This window comes from Podarcis tiliguerta, assembly GCF_965153285.1.
Source record: "Podarcis tiliguerta genome assembly, chromosome: 10".
Lineage (NCBI taxonomy): Eukaryota > Metazoa > Chordata > Lepidosauria > Squamata > Lacertidae > Podarcis > Podarcis tiliguerta.
Window position 1 is genome coordinate 44,963,019 of NC_139543.1, and position 19,193 is coordinate 44,982,211.

Here is a 19,193-nt window from a genome sequence, read left to right on the forward strand (position 1 = left end):
CGTCTTTAAGTGTGAAGAGGGCATTAAAAATGTAAATGCATATACAGTCTATTAATAAAAGCCTCTCATCTTGCACCTCTGTGTAACACAGAGAAGTTTCTCCTTTCTTATCCAAGCCACTTCTGCTTTTTTATAATGATGAAGAGGAACTTTCAGCAAATACTGCTAATAGATTTGATTTTTCATTCTACAACTATACAGGGTGGGTCCTTTTTTTTTTTGCATGCTCATATTTTTGTCCCTATCCCTGAGCAGCCAAAGGAGGCAACACTTAAGATCAGCCAAGAGCAGTACCATCGCTCTATTTTTCTGGGCAACAACCAGGCAACCCACTCTTTCTCTGGGAAGCAGCTAAAAGGCAGCAGCTTGTTCTTAGCTGAGCTTTGTCCGATATGAATGACCTGCTTATGTTTTCAAGGGGGAGGGACAGAACACTCTTGCTCATCATCTAAAGAGGGTTTCTGAGATTAGGCCATTGGACCACAGATTGCCCGCCCCTATCATACGGGTTTAAAAGTGAAACGGCTAGTAGGCCTCCACTGCTAGGCCTAAGAAGCAGCTAACAGGGGAAGTGGAATGTTGCCTCCAGCAAAAAGGAGGGCAAAAGGACAGCTGGTCTGAGCAAGGGGCACTTACTTTGTGAGGGTGGGCGTGGCTTCATCCAACGTGGAGCTACTGTGGGCGCCATTGACCATCTGACCCTGGGATGGCATGACAAGGGATAGCGTAACGCTGGTCTTGCTTGTGTTCTGGGCACTGGAGTACGGCACCGACACAGGATAAACTCGACCTCCTGAACATGCAGAATAAGACATTGTAAGCATTAGGAAGGCCAAGATTCTCAGAAAACCCCATACCTCTGTCCCTCTACAAGTGGGAAGAATTTCCTGGGACACCATGGACAAAGATCACTCTCCAAGACAAGGATGATGAATCTTTTCTGACTCATTAATGCTCAGTCATCCCCAAGGGCCACATGCAAATAAAGAGCACGGCCAATGTACCCAAGCATCCACACACACACACACACACACTCTGAGAGAGACTACAAATCACAAGCTCACCATAAATGCAGGCACACCTGTCTGCCTATCTATCTGTCACACACACAGTTGGGCAGAACAGTTTTGATCTGCCTTGCGCCCTCTCCTGTACAAGCACACTGAGCTCCCCCATACCTTGCGTCGGAGTCAGTGTGGGCTGGCTCATCTCACCCAGCGGGTACCCAAAATTCCTCACCAGCAGCGACATGTCCTCATGCCGAGCACAGAACTTGGACCGTTCCCCACCACTGGCGTATGTGTCACAGTGAATGCGCTTCACTCGGTCCACGACTGCTTGAGCCACGGAATCCAGTGAGCTTTGTTTGGCAAACTCTGTGGCAATCATGGCTGCAATCTCCTAGAAAGAGAAAGAGTTGTCAGGGGTGGGGAAACTGGAGCTGCTGCTTCAGATATTCCCCCAGCCATGTACAGAAGCAGGCCCTGCGCAGCTGGGCTAATGTTTAAAGGACCCAACCGCCCGGTTGACTGGGGCAGATGTCAGCCACGGAAGTGGCTTCCTACCAGGTGGAGCAAGTCTGTGCTGACTGATTCCATGGGAAAGAACCATGCAATGTGGCCCTGCCCATGCGCATGGGCCCTTCAAACATTCTCACAGAAGCTGCTTGGGAGCTTCTAATGGATAAGCATCTCCTAAACAGCTGGGAGAACATCTGAAGGGCACCCAAGTAATCAGCCTTAGGGGAAAGGCTGCAACACGTCACCCTCTAGGGTGCCTTTGTTCAACTACTTGAAAGATGCCTTGTGTTTAAATGGTGAAGGCATTCATTGCATTCCTACAGGAGGCTTTCACGTCCACCCTTGTGGGTTGCAACTTTTACATTTGCTTATTTGGGGGGGGAGGTTAAAGCAGCATTAAATAAATACTACCTTCTCTTGTCTTCTCCGTTCCCTGTCCTGCAATTGGAAGTGGAGGAAAGAAGAAGCCTGCAGTTTTTTTATAGTGGACTTAAATGTAAGGATAAGAACGGAAGATCAGGCGTTGGATCAGGCCAAAAGCCCAGGATTCTCAAGGTGGCCAATCAGATGCCTACGGGAAGTCCAAAATGTTCACCCCACCTGTGATTTCCAGCAACTGGCATCCAGAGGCATCCAGCCTCCAACTGTGGGGGCAGAACGTAACCTCTGTGGCTAGTAGAGAGTTTGGATTTGATATCCCGCTTTATCACTACCCGAAGGAGTCTCAAAGCGGCTAACATTCTCCTTTCCCTTCCTCCCCCACAACAAACACTCTGTGAGGTGAGTGGGGCTGAGAGACTTCAGAGAAGTGTGACTGGCCCAAGGTCACCCAGCAGCTGCATGTGGAGGAGCAGGGAAGTGAACCCGGTTCACCAGATTACGAGTCCACCGCTCTTAACCACTACACCACACTGGCTCTCTAGTAGTTATTGACAGCCTTATCTTCCTCCATAAATTTGTCTAAACCTCTTTGAAGCCTTCCAAGTTGGTGTCTGTCACTGACTCCTATAGGAGGGAATCCCATAGTTCAGCTATTGAATCAATGTTCAATAGATGCAGCAGGCAGACCAGAACCTACTCCTTATTCCTCCCTGGCAGAGCCACTGGCTGGGGCAGCAGGGATGGAAAGTAGAGGGAACATTTTCTGCAGGAACATGATTTCACTTCCCTGAAAAAAGTTGTCCCTAGGAATCCTCTTCACCTCTCTGGCCTTCTCCTGCACAACGGATTTTATGTACTTATAACTATTAGCCTTGCTCATCTCTGTAGCCTAGGGCTACCCAAAGGGGACTATGAGCCCAGAGAGCAAAAACACTCTGGGGCAAATTTCAAATCTAATAATGGGTGCATCTATGCACGCTGTGCAGACAGAGTCAACCTGAAGACCTGCACAGGATTCCAAGGTCAATTTAAAGCTGCCCTGGCACTCTTACCTGATTGGCTTGCCCAGGGCCATGAGCTGCTTCCAGAGCTTTGTAGAGCCCTTCTGACATAAGAACCAGAAAGCCCGTGACTCCATCGAGTGGGTGCCCTCCGTGGATTTCAGGCTCTGCTATGATTGGCTTAGATTTCGCAGCACTGCAAAGGGAGAAGAACTAAGTTAGTACTGGTCAGAGCGTCAGAGACAGCTATGTCTTCAAAAGCAAAGACAGGAAAGGAAAGTAAGACCAAGTATTGGGTCTTGCCTCACCTCAGCAGTTCAATATCACTATAGCCATATTTGACTTTATAATCCCCAATGCGCCGGGTACTCTCCTGCCCGCATATGGTTCCTACTTGCTTTATTTTTGCTGCATCCAAACCTGCAGATAAAGAATCAGCTCACTGACTTCAGGGCAGATGCTAAATGTGTCCTATAGTTACATTCCAAGGGAAGAAGAGGAAGCCCACCCCACCCCCAGCTAAACAGGCATTTTGACTGAAACAAAACGCTGATGAATGAGGACAGCAAGGAGCTATTAATCTGTAATATATTCACACAAGAAAGGAAGTCTGCACATGCATTCAGAAGTGGTCAGGGTGCTTTGATGCAGCCTGAGATCTTTTACACTTGGCGAAAATAGAACTAGACAGCCAGCCAGATGAATCCCCACTGCATTCAACTCTACTGTGTCACAGCTCTTCCTTGGAAGAAAGAATCTCAGTTTCTTTAATAGGCACTGGACTCATAACTGAACTCGCTATGAGAATGATTCAGTATCAACCACCATCTTGGCTTAAGCTTTCTTTGGGAATACAGTGCAGGGTGAGCTACCCTCAGTCAACAGGTAGATTTCATGTAAAAATAATAATCATTTTATTTTCCTACACCCATGTCAACAGAGGATTACATGTCCTGCATCTGACAAAGTGGAATCTAGTTCATGAAAGCTTATGCTATTAAAAACTCATTAGTTTTTAAGGTGCCAGAAGAGTCTGCTGCAGTGCTGGCTCTAGGTTTGGGAGGGAACATGGGCAAGACACTCTTTACAGCCCCCCGTTACAGTGAGTTTTGCAAATCACCACCAGTATCACCAGCTGCTGCTGCAGAAAGCCAATAAGCAAGCAAGAAAGCAGCAGCATTCACAGTTCCACTAGAGTGTGATGCAGGTGTGCAAGTTGGCTGCAATGGTGAAGAGAAGAAAGTTTGGAGGGCTCTCCTTGGCGAGCCCCCTACTGCATTACGGGCCTCAACAGGATTTCAGTTCAGACAAGGATTCCAACAGAGCTGGTTTCATAACCGTTTGGTGAAAAAACTGGTGCAGGTGGCCAAGTATTTTGAAGAGTAAAAAACTTGATTAGGGCAGCGAGTAAGCCACTGTCCTATTTTGAAGCATGCACCAATTATTAGCAGCTCGCCCTCTAGGGGGCAGTTAATGCGCAACAACCCATGACTGTTGCTACAGTGGATAAGGCATGGGAGGGGGTGTTTTTTTGCAATCAATGCTTGTGGGCAACAATACATACCACTCAGCTCAGCATGAAAGCCAGGGTGGTTTGGAGAGCCTGCGCTAAAGAGGTTAAGTTACTCAAAAGCCACAGTTTGGGGCCCTCTTTGTGTCAGAGGCAGAGATGGAGTCAGTGGGCTGTTGCAAGTAAAAAATGGGGTGGGAACTGTTGGTAAAAGCATTGCCTGTTTAATTTGTACAGATTTTTTGTTTGCTTTTACCTATAAAGTTAGTTAAATTGGAAATATTAAAGTTTGTTGCTGTAGTTTTGCTTGTTTATCTTACAACAGAATTGTTTAGTTGCTGATTACATCTATTTATATAATTTTGAAATTTTTGTATATTGTTTGTCAGTTTTTATTTTTATTATTTGTTCTCCGACTCAATTCCCCACCCAGATTCAGTATGAGGAAAGAGTAAGAAAGCTACCTCATCCCTCAGTTATTGATCATTTCTGATATCCAGCATGTATTCCCTATTATGGGGAAGAGGAGGCATTAACACTGTAACTTGGTCATTTAAACACTCCTGTGTTTGGCAAACACAAAAGCCACCAATGATAGTGATGTGCCACAGAGGTGGGGAAATAACCACAAAAGTCTCCTCTCTGGCAGCCTTTTCTCTATTGCACGGTTGAGGAACCCATGGCCCATGGCACCAACCATCTTCGTTGACCCTTGACCACACTGGCTGCAAATGATGCAAGTTCTGGCCCAATAACACCTGGAGGGCCACAGCTAAAGCCACCCCTCCTCTGTTGGCTCACCAAGGCCCATCCTCTCCCAGACTTACTTCTCTGCTGCTCCAGGAACGCAACACTCACCCAGCTGTGAAAAGCGGAAGAGCTCATCGTCATTCTCTGTGGTGTGGTCCATGTTGAGTTGTGTCACTTGCAACCCGTCTACTGTAGATTTGCACAAGAGTGCCCTGTTTGTTCCTGTGGAGAAGGAGTGCATTTTGCAAAGGTGGAAAGGGGGACAAGTGAGGCACCTGAGGAAATACATACGCTTATTAAGTGCAACCCAGTACTACCCCTCTCCAGCAAAGCCTGGAAGCGGTGCTTGTCAATGCCAACGTCTCATCTCTCCTGCTTTCCCTGTTGTATTTACCCAGGCAACTAGGTTTAGTGGCTCTGTAAGGATGTCAGTGAAGCATTACTCTTGTACAAAGAGGATAAAGTAACCCAGCTGCAACTGCTCTAACTCTTCATCCTTCAGTGCTGTGACCAGGAAGTGCCCAAATCAAAAACGACGTTGAAGAGGAACACACCTACATTGGCGATGTAGAGCTTGTTGTTGAGGATGACTGCCACAATAGCCATGGCCCCTCCAGAGATCTCCTTTTCTACAGCCTTCAGCCGTTCCATGATTTTCTGGTACTGGGAAGGCAGCTGGTGATGGGGCACCCCCTAGAATACAGGGTTGTGGAAGCCTGTGTAAAAATTTATCAGTGCAGCATTTCTGAAGCCTTCTCTAGACATACCAAAAACATTTGATCCCATTTCTTGCACATCTCCACCCAGGTGTATAGATACCTGCCAGCTTCAGGCATCTGGTGAACTGGGCACTAGTCTATGAAAGCTAGTCTCATAACAAATGCAGTAGCCTTTAAGGTTCTGCAGGAGTCTGTCATTTCCACATTAAAACAGCTGTACAGCATCATGACAAGCTCTAGGCAGATGACTCTTAAACAGGCATAGGCAAACTGCGCCCCTCCAGATGTTTGGGACTACAATTCCCATCATCCCTGACCACTGGTCCTGTTAGCTAGGGATGATGGGAATTGTAGTCCCAAACATCTGGAGGGGCGCAGTTTGCCTATACCTGCTCTTAAATAATACAGAACGTAATTCATTGAACATAGATCAGCCACTCCTTAAAATACTTTCATCAGGGTTGTGAAAGGATTTTTTTCTCACCATACAGGCACGCTTTATAGGTGAAGTGGGGACTGAAAATCACTTTAGTGATTTTGAAACCAGGAAACCAAAGGATTGGTATCCCTTCTGTATTATTCAGCAAGCAGTACAAGGATGCAGTTTAGTGCCTATAGTGCAAAATGAACAGATGAGGTGCACTGCACTGACTGTTTCTCACCCCAGACTGCAGGAGCCACATCAATTCTGGCAGGTCCTAATTTTAACCTCTCTGCCATTAAGTGTTTCCGAGACCACCACCAATTCTTCAAAAAGCACCAATGAAGGTGGGATTTTGAAACATGAAATGCTGCAAACGGGACTAAGCCTGTTTTGCTGCCACCTGCCTCCCAACACACACTTTCAAATTCGTTCAGCAGGCTCCAAGGTCCTTCCAAGAAGAAAATGCACTGTTACCGCTTCCTGAATTCAATGATGTTTCCTTAAGGCTCAGAAGAGAAGTTACCTCTGGCAGCTGGGAGTGGAGGCTGGCCTTCTCTGCTAGTGCATCATCAATGGACTCCAGGAAACTCCTTTCCACCACATCAAAAGCCTGAGGAGGCCCAGAAGGTAGGCAACACAAAGTTATGTATTAGAACAGAAGCTTTGAACTGCTAACTACACAGAATCTCCCAAACTTATTTCTCCCTGCATAAAACATCAAAACTTTGCATGTTTTACAAACCACTCAGGAGCTTTTAATTACAACAAGAAGTACCAATTTATGACTGATTTTTTCCAAAGAAAAAACTCCATTACCTGCAGCAGTATTCTGCGCACATCAGCATCATCATGGTCTGCATTCAGCTGGCCCAACAGGAGCTCTGCGGAGAGTCTTTCTCCCACAAAATTGGTGATACGGTTGCCATCATAACCATTGAAGACCCCATAGAGGTAGCAGTCATTTTCACTCCTGCCAAAGAGGGTCAGGATGGGAAGGGACAATTAAAGGCATGGCATTCAGCCTGTGGTCTGGGAGTAAAAACCTGGCCCACAGGTCATTCAATAAATTAGCAGTTTCTAATGTGATGCCCTGCAGGTGTTGCAGAAATACACCTCTCATCATCATTGACAAATTGGTCATACTAACTGGGGCTGATGGGAGTTTGGCCTCCCCTACAAAAAATATTGCTGGGTTAAAGTGGGCTTGTTGAATGAATGCCATTATTTCTGTTGCCCTGCTCCACCCAAATCTACAGGCTGCTTACCTGAATTTCAGCCAGTTATCCTCTAAGGGGTGAATTTCTGTCCCCTTTCCATCTGTGGTATAGGAACGGTTAGGAGCTGAACCCACACCGGAGAGCTGGCAAAGAGGCAAGTCATCTGTCCAACTTGGTTGCTGCTCCTGAATAACAGAGTAAGAAAGAAGCCCCAATGAACTTCTTCCAGCAAAAGCCACAAGGATAATGACTATACATCAGCTGAAGAGTTAGCCTCCCAATTAGGGTGCTACTTTAAGATAGCTGACAATCTCTTATTGAGTCCCCTTTCCCACTTGCAGCTGATCCCTTTGTTGCCTTTCTTTTTTATTCAGTTATATACTTTATTTTACCTGCCCACACTTCTCCTCCTGCTACTTCTTTGCTAACCCAGCTTCCTTGTCTTCCTTCACTCATACCTCTCCCCACAAATTAAGCACACACAAAATTCATCTAGCATTAGGTTCCGAAAGATATGTGAAACATATTTCAGATACATAGCTGGTTCTGCAGATCAAAGCCAGATACGTTTGATGCATTTTAATGACTGTAACTAGAGAAGTGAAGCCTTCTTGCCACATAAATGCTTCTCTGAGCATAATTCGGATTATTTTGGTACATATTTCTGAGCACTTTCCTTGTGCCTTCTAAACAGCTGCCTTTCAGGACGCCACAACTCTTGTTTACAGAGCAGCGGGGGATGTAAACCAGCTCTCTCTGCAAGGGGAAAGGGTAACATTCCTTTCCAAGTACAGCAGGGGTGGGGAACCTTTCGGCCCTCCAGATATTGCTGAACGACATCTCCCTTCAGCCCTGACCAGCACAACCAATAGTCAAGGCTTATGGGAGCTGTAGTTCAGCAACATCTGGAGGGCCAAAGGTCCCCCACCCCTGCAGTAGGGAACTTGTACCATCCCTCTGTACATGGTCTGAGGAAGAAGTGACATCACTCTGTCCTTCTATAGAACTATGGGACTATAAGGGGTCCTCCAGATATCAGCTTCCCCAGAAGCATCATAGGAAGAATTTTGTACAAGAGGTACCTGTTTTGCATGGGTTTGGAGCTACTGTCACTGATTTTGCAAAACCGTTACTCTCTCTACAAGCTAATCTTTTTAGTACCTTTGGACCAGCAGTGATTGGGATGCAGAGTGGCCCAATTTCCTGCTCGCATGTGGATATTTGGCATGTCATTATGCTGGTCATCCATGGAAAGACTATGATTTGCTGAGGAAAGCCAACATCTGAAAAAGGTCTGCACACCCCACTAAATGAACACATCCCACCTTGTACTGTGGCTCACCAGAGATTTGAGAAACACTGTTTTCCAAGGCCCACTAAACCCAGAAGATCTAGCCATGAGACTCACAAACTGCTTGCCAAGGTACATGTCAGTCTTCTATCTAGCAAGCCAATGTGTCTCTGCTTTCCTCCCTACATCTATTGGGAAGGGGGAAATCTCCTTAGTTGATTGGCTCTCCAAAGTCCAACTAAACCCTGTAGGGATGGCAGTGAACATAAATTTGGGGTCCCTGATCTAGGTTCTGACAGACTGCCATACGTAGCTGATGAATGCATTCAGTTTGGTGGGCCACTCTGGGTTGGGTTGGAAACACCTGCACAATTCTCTCTGTACATTCAAGAGACACACAGTCGCACATACTTTTGCTTTGGGGTCAATATTTTAGCATTAATCCACAAATTTGAAAGAGGGGCTCTGAAAAGCTGGTACAAAGTTGGACAGGCACCAGTGCACAGATATGCTGGGGTACCCCATGCAGTCCTCAGGAACCCTACTGTGATCCTTTTCTGGAGTATAGACAGATGAGAGGTCACAGGCAAGGGGACTTGAGCAAAGCATATGGGAATGGTGAGGACCAGGAGTACTAAATAAGCACATCTTGTGGGCATCACACTTTGATTTCAATTCTTCTATTATGCCCTCCTTTCCCTACCACAAAAAATTGAGGAAAGGAGGAGCTTATTCCCCTCAAAGAGACCACCTTCTGCTGATCAAAATATCAGGAATTGAGGAAACCACCTCTCTGCTCTTCACAGATACATATTGACAAATACAACCACAGACTTCCTATCTGGGGACCATTAACTTCTGACTTACATCGGTGTTTTTCCCCTGACACACATCTCAAACCCCAGGCTGAGAAAATTTTCCCAGGGGCAGCTTTTCCCCATCACGGTATGGCAAATGGAGAATCAGCAGCCTCTGAAGAAATTACTTCTTCCATGCAACTCAACAAACCCTTTAGGAGTTTGGCACTGGCATCCTTACACCCGTCCTACACTCTCTGCAGCTAGTGGTGCTAATGATGATGGTAGAGGGAACAGGAGAGGGACAGAGAACCTGTCCCTCTGCCTCGCCCATTTTGTGGAGACCACAGCTCCCATTATGGGCCATGCTGGCACTGGGGATGGAGGGGGTGATGGGAGTCCAACAACTTCTGGAGGGTCATAGTCTCCCATCCCTGGAGCCGGTTAACCAGAAGCAGAGGAGAGCAGAACTTATATCACCGTGTTGCAGAGAGTGACTGACAAGTGCAGCTTTTTTTCAATGCTCCCGTTGTGAGCTGCACCTGTCCCAAATACCTTCCCTTGATCTCGTTATTAAAGGCACAAGGCGCCCTGTTTTTCTTTGGCTCTGGCAGGAGAGCAACACGCCTCTTTCTTTGCACCTGGCCCTCCACAGGCTGGTGGACTCCAGCTCCCACCATACCTCTCCATGGGGCATTTTGGCTGGGTCTGATGGGAGCTGGAGTCCCAAAACACCTGGAGGGCCACAGGCTCCCCATGCCTGCTTTGCACAGATACACGAACCCACCTCTCGCACCCTCCCTCTCTCGCTCCCAGGCTGCCACCCTCGCCTTGTGCTCCCAAGACGGGAGCCGCCTCCTCGAGAGGGGAGCCCAGGGGCCCCGAACCCTCCCCTTGGCCCCGGAGAGCTCCCGCCCATAGCGCCCCCCTAGAACAGGCTCGGCTGCTCACGCTCTGCAGGAGACTCCTCCTCGCCGCCGCCATCTTTACGCAGAAGCAACATCAACCTCCGCCCTTCCCCTGGCAAGGGAGAGGAGGAGCAAGCGAGAGGAAGCGGCGAGAGCGTCCGTCGGGTGGACAGGAAGCGTAGCGTCGCGCCTTTAAAAAACAAAACACAAAAAAACTCGGCCACAGCGCCCCCAGGAGGACGGAGGGAGGCATCGCAGGCGACTGACTCTCCCATCTTCTTCCCTGCTTGCTGGAAGTTGTTCTGCGTCAGGTCAAAAAATGAAATTGCAGGCATTCCAGGGGACGCGGCGGGTGGGTTGTACGCGTATTCCGGACACAACATAAGAGGGACCCTGCTGGATCGGACCAAAGGGCCCCCTAGCTGAGCATCCTATTTCCCACCCTGGCCAAACAGGCGCCTCTTGGGAAGCCAGGATGTGAGCTCCATATCCGCATCCTTCTGCTCGTCCCCAGCAGCTAGTATTCCAAAGGGAGGCATCTGTGATCCTGGAGGTGGCAGAAAGACCGCCGTTGAATAGCAACAACCACTTCTCCAAGCCGTTCTTGGAAGGGGGTTGGCTAGGGGGCAGAGAGGCTCTCGATGGTGATGGAAGGGTGCAGTGGGCAGCAATGTGCCAGTTGCCTTTGGCATCTTAATTACACACACACACCCCCGAAAACAAAGAAAGTTGCCTTATAACGAATCAGACCACTAGCTCAGTGTGCAGTGACTGGTTGTGACCCTGAACGTAGCAAAGGCATAATCTTGAATCTTTTGCATGCACTGAGCTGTTGTGGCTGTACAAGTCTGTCCCATACTTGTGGTGGACGTCATCAGTGGTGAAGTGACAGGCTGCGCTGTAGCTCCGCCTATGCACCATCAATATGTGTGGCACTACTGCAGAGTGTCCCTGCCCTGAGGAGCTTACAATCTTAACATTCGATACAGGAGGAAGATGGAAGCAGAGGAAGAATATAAGCTTATTTCGATGATGGATAATTAGACTTGACAACAGAATCCGTAGGGCATGGGAGCTCTCTCTCTCTCCCTCTGTGTGTGTGTGTGTGTGTGTGTGTCTCATGGTCTTCATGGAAAAAGGTAGGTTTAAGGAGCAGACAGTGGTAACAAAGGGAGGTGATCTAAGAGGCAGTTCCAGCCATACACAATGAACTCAGAAGCATCCAGTACAATGAAGCCTGGAATTGAGAATTTGTTCTTGTGCAAACCCATGGTTCATATAAAGTTTATTGCACTCAGCTACTTCACTTGGGTTATATAAGTGTCACCTACTGGGAGATCAAAAAGTTTTGAGCTGGCAAGCCTACGCTACTCTGAAGCTACCATGGTTACCTGTGTCCAATGCAGCATGACCCTAAGCTGGTGTACTCAGAACCAAGCCCTACTGATGTAAATAGGGCTTACTGCTAAGCAACTGTAGAGAGGGAGATTATATAAAATAAATACCTAAATAAATAAACGTATTGCCTGCCCTTCAATATTAAAAACAGTTAGAACAAATTAGTCACAGGAATAAGGTGGGTTCAGAAAACACACATCAAAGGCCAGGGTAAAGACATGTTACCTCAGCATTCCCTGAAAGCTGTGCAGTGAAGGCACCTGAAGCCCCTCTGTGGGGCGCAAACAGGGGTTGCCACAGAGAACGATGCCCTTTCCTGGGCCACCACTTTCTGAACTTCTGGGGATAGTGGATCTACCAAGTGGGCCCCTTCCACTGATTTTAACACCTGAAGGCAATGCAGGGAAGGAGGCCGTCTCTCAGATATTTGGGGCCTGAATCATTTAGCATGAGCACCATGAATTGTGCCTGGAAACAGCCAGCCAGCAGTCAGAAACAAACGGGCAGAAGTGTGGCCTGATCTTTTGCATGCTTATTCAAACTCCCACCGAGTTCAATGTAGCTAATTCCCAAAATAGGTATGTACAGGACATCTTAATGTCACTGCTAGCGACATTAATCAGCAGCAACCATAGGCTATACGGGAAGACTACTCATTACATAGCCTTAACTCATGGCTAATTTTTAGAAAGGGGTAGGTGGCACTCAAATCTGTTTATACCAGCCGAGTATGAGTTGTTGGGCAGATCAACACTCTATATTTAAAGCATATTCAACACACATTTAAGGCTTGTGACTTCCTCCAAAGAATTCTGGGAACTGAAGTTCACCCTCACAGAGCTACCATTTCCAGCACCCTTAACAAACTAGAGTGTCCAGGATTCTTGGGAGGAAATAATATGCTTTAAATGTATAGTGTGAATCTGCTCCAGAGTTAAGAGAAATCCACTCTGCACGTACTCAGAGGGTCACTTTTCAATACTTCCTCCTGTTCCAGACCTAACCAAGTCTTTCCTTCAGCAGCTGTTAAAGTGGGTACATAAGTATTTGATACTGCTCAACTTCGTATGCACTTGTCTTCCCCTGAGTCAGATCATCAGTCAAGGGAGCCCACATGGTGCTGTCCAGATGTTATTGGACTTCAACTCCCACCAGCCCCTTTCTGCATGACCAATGGTTAGGGATGATGGGGGTTGGAGTCCAATGTCATCTGGAGGAAACCATATTGACTAACCCAATGCTGTCTACTTATGCTAAGAATGGCTCTCTGAGCAAGTTCTTCACTGGACAAGCTCTTTCAATGGGAAATCCAGTGGCGAGAATTAAGAAACTCCCAGCTCCCTTAGCAAACTATAGTTTCCAAGAATGTGGGGGTGGGCAGTGGAAACACAACCGTTACAAGTGGTGAACCAGTGCTTTAATTATATGGTGCAGATGTGGGGGAAAACACACTGTACAAGGTTTTCAAATGCAGATATAAATGATCAATGTAACGTTTAAACCCAGGGGGAAGAAATCGTAACACCACCATTACAATTGTTTTTGAATGTAATAACTTTATTGATAAGACACACCAGTAGTTACCACCTTCACTTTTTTTAACCACAAATATACAGGACGTCGTAAACACAGGTGCCAGGGCGGCAGGGATGTATGTTAGTTGAGGGAGACATACTGGAGGAAAAAATGGGCCAGTTGGGGTAGGGCTTGTAGTTCACCGGACGTTTTGTAGATCCTGTATGGAGCAGGCCACCCTTTCATTGTCACATATGTATGCATATACATATGCATAGTTTTATATTATACATATATAATATATATACTATACAGAGGCAGTAATGCTGTAGATGAGGGCTGTAGAGACCCCACGATGTTATCAAATGCCCCAGGAGCAACGAGAATGTCAGAACAAGTCTTTGTGTGTGTCGCATGAGGCAAAATGAACTGAGGTCTATGATTTCGTATTTTCAAATATGTTCCAGTTTAGATTCCTAAGACCAGACTGCCTGTCTAGGCATACGAGGTTCTGCCCACGTGTATGTGAAGCTATGGGGGACTGGCAGCATCAAATAGCGAGCCTCTCTTCCATTATTCCCAAGATGTGCGAGAAGTGAATGAAGTAAGTTCATATGCCTACCTGGAGCTAAAAGGAGACCTTATTTTTGCTGCATTGGCTAAGGAACTGGAATGACACCAAGCTGGTTTGCACTCATGGATATTGGTGCATCAGAAGGTCCTCTATCTAGAGATGGGTGTGTGGGGCACATACAAGACTACAGTAGACACACAGAACTTCCAACTCATCAACCAGTTAACACAGATCTCAAGCCAGTAGGTTCAATCAACACTCTTGGTTTTGATGCCCACTTGGGACCCAAAACACCTGAAGGGCGCACTACCGGGCTGGTGGTGGGCCACATTTGGATTGGTGGGTCAGAAGTTGGACGGCCCTGGTTGACAGTACTGTTTTGACAGGGAGATGTCTCATGTGCTTAACAATATTTCTCTCTGTGTGCATGGCTTACATTCCATGAGTCTGAGTAACTCAAAGCTGTAGGTTGCAGTCACACTACAGAAGCATCATGCAGTATCCAAGCACAATGAGAATGGGTTTTTAATAACATCAGTTTAGAACTGCTTCACATTTGACTCAGCAGATTATGTCAAGAGTTTCCCATGGGAAACACAAAGTGTGAAAGGCAGGTATGTGTTGGTAACACACACACACACGGGGATGTATCAGGAAGCAACACTTGATCCCAGCTCCCTGCATGTCCGCTATGTGCAAGTGATGCTCATTGGTCCTTCACACTTGACGTGTTGACTGAGGGAAAGAATGGTATAATTCAGTTGCTCTATAAACTATGAAATGGTTTGCAGTAATCATATATGGCAAATATTTATGTGCAACACAGTGCTAGACTGTAGCTTCACAGGATACAAAGGTATTCCAGCAGCATAATCAAACACCAATCGCTGGAGTGCAATTTCTGGGTTTCCAGAATTAGCTCCTCAGATGCATGGAATGCCTGGCCCAATGAAGGATACCCGGAAGGGCTTGCACAGCATGATAACCAGTATCGTCACACACATTTTCTGGCTATATGGACACTCTTTGTGCAATTAAAACTGCTGTGAACGCACCCAAAACAATTGTTCTTGCACCAATCAGATAAAACAGAAAATATACCAACAAATACTAACTGGGAATCATCAAAGAGCAAGGAGAAAAGGCCAAGAAGGGCCACTGGCCAGGACAGGAGTAGAACCTAGTTTTCTTTCCAGGTGAAAGTTCTATCACACATGGTAACAACAATTCTACAGGTGTGCCAGCACTAACTGCAATCCATGGCCTTCCATGCTTTCTTCTTGGACTGGGACCCCCTGAACTTGACATGTTCCACCAGAGTTATGTGCAGGGTATTCTCGTAGTTTTGTGAGTGTGTTGTGCATAACCAGGAAAAGCATTTCTGTTTGGTCTTAGGAATCCATCCATATGTGACAGGGAAGGAGATGTAAAAACAATCCCCATTGCACAAGTTAGGATTCAGTTTTTACCTATGTAGTTTAACACAGTCTTGGCCTATTCCCCAAGGCAAAACCCATTTATAAATCTGCTAACGGAACAGATGTTGGAAAATGGACCATCTCCCCTTCCACCCCCACGTGAAAAGCATGCAATGGACTCCCATAAAACTTTGCTGCAACAGTGGGTTCCTCCCCCCCCTCCCTACCCTCCAATCCCATGTTTCTCTCTTTCCCTCCAGGGGGAGAGTGAAGAAAAGACCTCTCCTTGACCACAGTTATAAAGAAACCCACTCGGTAAAATACCCACCCACCCGCAAGCCTAAATATTAGGCCATCCCAATAGAAGAGGAACTCTGGGATGGAGAACATTTCCCCCTCCCTCAAGCCCTGTACAATATTGCTTTCTCTTGGGACCATAAAGCGAGAGACTTTGTTCCTCTTTGTGCTTTATGAGTAACAGGCTATTATACCCCTTGTCTCACTCCCTGCCGGCTTCTAGCCACACACAGTATTTAGTGGATCTCTAGAAAGGAGGTACCAACAGGGGATCTAGAGGCAATTCCACACACCCACACTCACACCAACATGCAAGCCACACACCAGAGGAAGACCCGTTGTCACTACACTGGCTCCTTCCCATTTCATCCCTTGAGAGAGGTCCCATGTCTTCTCAATTTAAATAACAACATGCTATTTATAGGAAGGCTTCTCTCTTGATGCCACAGCTGTGTCTTTTTCAGTTATCTTTTTCCTAGCTGGGTCCTGGCAAAGTGAAACAGTGGCCAAATGACATCTACTCCAAACACTGTTCTTCGCTTACATTTTAAAAAAATGTATGGCAGCCTTTTCCAACTTGGTATCCTTCAGGTATTTTGGATTACAACTCCCATCAGCTGCAGCCAGCACTGCGTCGAAAACACCTGGAGGGCATCAGCTTAGAGACTCGACTACAAATTGGTCAAACCAACCTATTCCTGTCATGTTGGCAAGGCCAACTACACATACGTTAAAGACCAAGATTGTGGGAGCTTCATAAAATACAGGTGACTGCATCTGATGATTTCAGCAATGCGAAGACCCAAAGCAGGCTTCTCTTTACATAGGAGAAGGACTATGTAGTATTGGAACTAGTGTGGCATATTCAGGTGAGCAGTGATTCTTCATTCTGGGCTCAGAGCTATGCACTCCCGGCATTCCTGACAGGTAGTGCTCTGTTCCTGATCTCTACATTGTAATGCTACAATCAAAATGTTCTTCAGGCCTGTTGTGTGCCTTCCTCTAGGATATATTTCTTACCAGTCAACTGCAAAACTGTTTTCTTTAGACTGGCTCTGGGAAAATGCTTGTCACTGGGGCATGATGATGCAACTAGAAGCAGGCAGGCATTTTTACAAATGGATGATTAATAAGTGAGGAACTAGTTGGTGTTTGCTTATTATGTTCCACAGATGATTTTATGTAGCCACTGTGGCTCTGAGCACATATAAAGCATTCTTTTAACAAGACTGCCTACTTCTTGTTGCATTAATATACTCCACTGGCAAGCAATCACCCAGAGCAGACTAAAACATTTACAGGGCCCATGTAGTGCCTTGGTTTGTGATGTTCTGGTGTAGAAATCCATAGATCTCATCCTAACTATATAGTCCTTAGCTCACTAAGTCTTCCAGCTGACCAGCAAGGAAATTATCTCCTGGGATGTTGAAAGCATGAAACTCTTAAGGTAACATGCCTGAGCTACAGAGCCACATAAACCGAGTGCCAGCTATCAGGAACCAAGAGATTAAGATTCAGGAGGCAGCAGAGAGTCTAGGGCAAACAAATGCCGCCACCCTACTCACTTTGGGTCACTTTTCACATTGTGTTTCCCTATTTGTGTGAAAACACAAGTGGCCAAGACAGCTTTTTTCATTTTCTTTTCTGGTAATGCTGAAAGGATCAGATACATAGAAAGAGCTATGGGAGGTTTTTCTACCAAATGTTTTAATGCATTGCTATCTACAGATTGAATGATTATTCATCTGATCAGGAATAACAAGAAGCGAATGGGAGAGCTTGTAACTATTTAAAATAGATTAATTTGAAATAAGAGAGTGCTGCTTCCACATATGCTTTTAGAAGCAAGGGGTGTGTTCTCTTTGCAGCTCTCTCAACCATTTATTGAATGCTCAGCTCATGAAGGGGTAACGGAAGATGAGCATAACACAGGGCAGGCACTTTCACTTATCTCACCCAATCTAGAATATTCAGGCTCTAGTTTACTAACACAACCGTCTTTTCTCCCAGCGTGGCAATGTGTTCACCAAATGGAAACTCTGGTTTCATTCTTCTTGAGCACAAAGATAGCAGGGGTGACAGATGGTCTGCTCAGCCCTGGAGCTAAATTGGCTTCCCTCTTAATTCCAGGAAAGCTAGGGAATTTGTCCAGTGGACAAATTTGCCACTTGGCAAAGGCTGCCATGGTTGTAAGCTTGAATAGCCCAGTGTCCATGCAAGCCAGTCCCATTAATTCTTTCTCTTCCATGATGTTGTTCATCTCAAGGATTGCAGTCACAGAGGGTACTTCTACATGACAAGTTAACATGTAGTAAAGTAGCCTTCCCCAGACTAGAGTCCTCTGCATGTTTTGGAATATCCATCATTGCTGATCTTTGGCTATGTCGGCTAGAGATGTTGGGAGGTGTAGCTCGTAACATCTGGAAGGCTCCAGGTTGGGGAAGACCCTACAGTAAATAATTTCTGCTTTACTACACTGCACACCAAGTAAATTATAGAATCATAGAGTTGGAAGGGACCCTGAGGATCATCTAGTCCAATGCAGCTGACCATGACATCTTAACATGGTCCTGTGTTAACTGATGCTTTACATGTGGTCTGCAGGGAGGTTCTGATACACCTCTTTTTAGAAGTTCATTATTACGTGTATGTGCAAAAACACCTTTAGGATGTAATCCAATAGACACAGTTTTTCAAAAGTAAGCCTCCCTGAATTGACTGAGGCTTATTTCCAAGTAAACGTGTATTGGATCAAGCTGTAGGTGTGGCTTATTCTCCCCGATACTTTGTACAGAAGGACAAATTTCATATAAACCGAGAGCAAAAATCAGCTTTGGAAGCAGGGAGCTTTCTAATGAGCTACAACAAAGCTATAGTAATTTTGCTCAACGGAAGCTTGATTTACAACACGGTGAAGATGGGTTCATATTTTCCGGAAATTTTGGCACATTGAACCATTTCTGCCAGTGCTCTGATGTGTCCGGATTACAAATAATCTAAGCCTTTTTGCCAAGATCTTCCAAACCATTGTAGGTAGCCATTTTCCCAATTGAACTTTGCTCTGCACTATGTAAGCCTATGGCAATCTCTTCCATGTAATCGCCTCTGCCCTGGATTTGGGATCCCACTTCAGTCCAGTCCAACCCTGTGTTGAGTCATAAATGAGACACAGCTGGAGTAACATTTAAAACTACATGTTCCTTTAAAACTGCACGTTCCTGTGGATTTTGGTTGTGCCGGAAAAATTTCCTTGCAGACTTCCTTGCAGGTTCTCAACACTTTTCCGCCATTAAAAAAAAAACCAAAAGCAAATTATTTCAGTTCATCAGACCATGTGTTAGCTTGACATGGAATGGGTGGGGAGTTATATTCCCCTCCCGGGAAGAAAGAGCTGCCTCATACCCAAAACAAATGCTCACAGCCACTTTGTACTTTTTCAACTGGGATTAACTTTGACCTGCGCTTTGCTCTTA

General features: G+C 46.1%; 1 protein-coding gene across 3 annotated transcripts in view; it reads right to left on the reverse strand.

Annotated features, from left to right (window-relative positions):
* Positions 1–19,193, reverse strand: part of LOC310658482 (TGF-beta-activated kinase 1 and MAP3K7-binding protein 1) — a 47,649-nt gene that overhangs the window by 953 nt on the left and 27,503 nt on the right. For 2 of the 3 annotated variants that reach the window (XM_083400449.1, XM_083400448.1), the window contains exons 4-12: positions 7,571–7,707; positions 7,122–7,275; positions 6,829–6,915; positions 5,717–5,855; positions 5,271–5,384; positions 3,211–3,322; positions 2,954–3,098; positions 1,179–1,401; positions 637–793 (exon numbers count right to left, since the gene is read on the reverse strand). In XM_083400449.1, the coding sequence (XP_083256575.1) occupies positions 637–793; positions 1,179–1,401; positions 2,954–3,098; positions 3,211–3,322; positions 5,271–5,384; positions 5,717–5,855; positions 6,829–6,915; positions 7,122–7,275; positions 7,571–7,707 (1,268 nt within the window). Of the gene's footprint in view, positions 1–636; positions 794–1,178; positions 1,402–2,953; positions 3,099–3,210; positions 3,323–5,270; positions 5,385–5,716; positions 5,856–6,828; positions 6,916–7,121; positions 7,276–7,570; positions 7,708–10,561; positions 10,704–19,193 lie in introns of those variants that run through there. The other variant, XM_083400450.1, reaches the window with a different exon arrangement.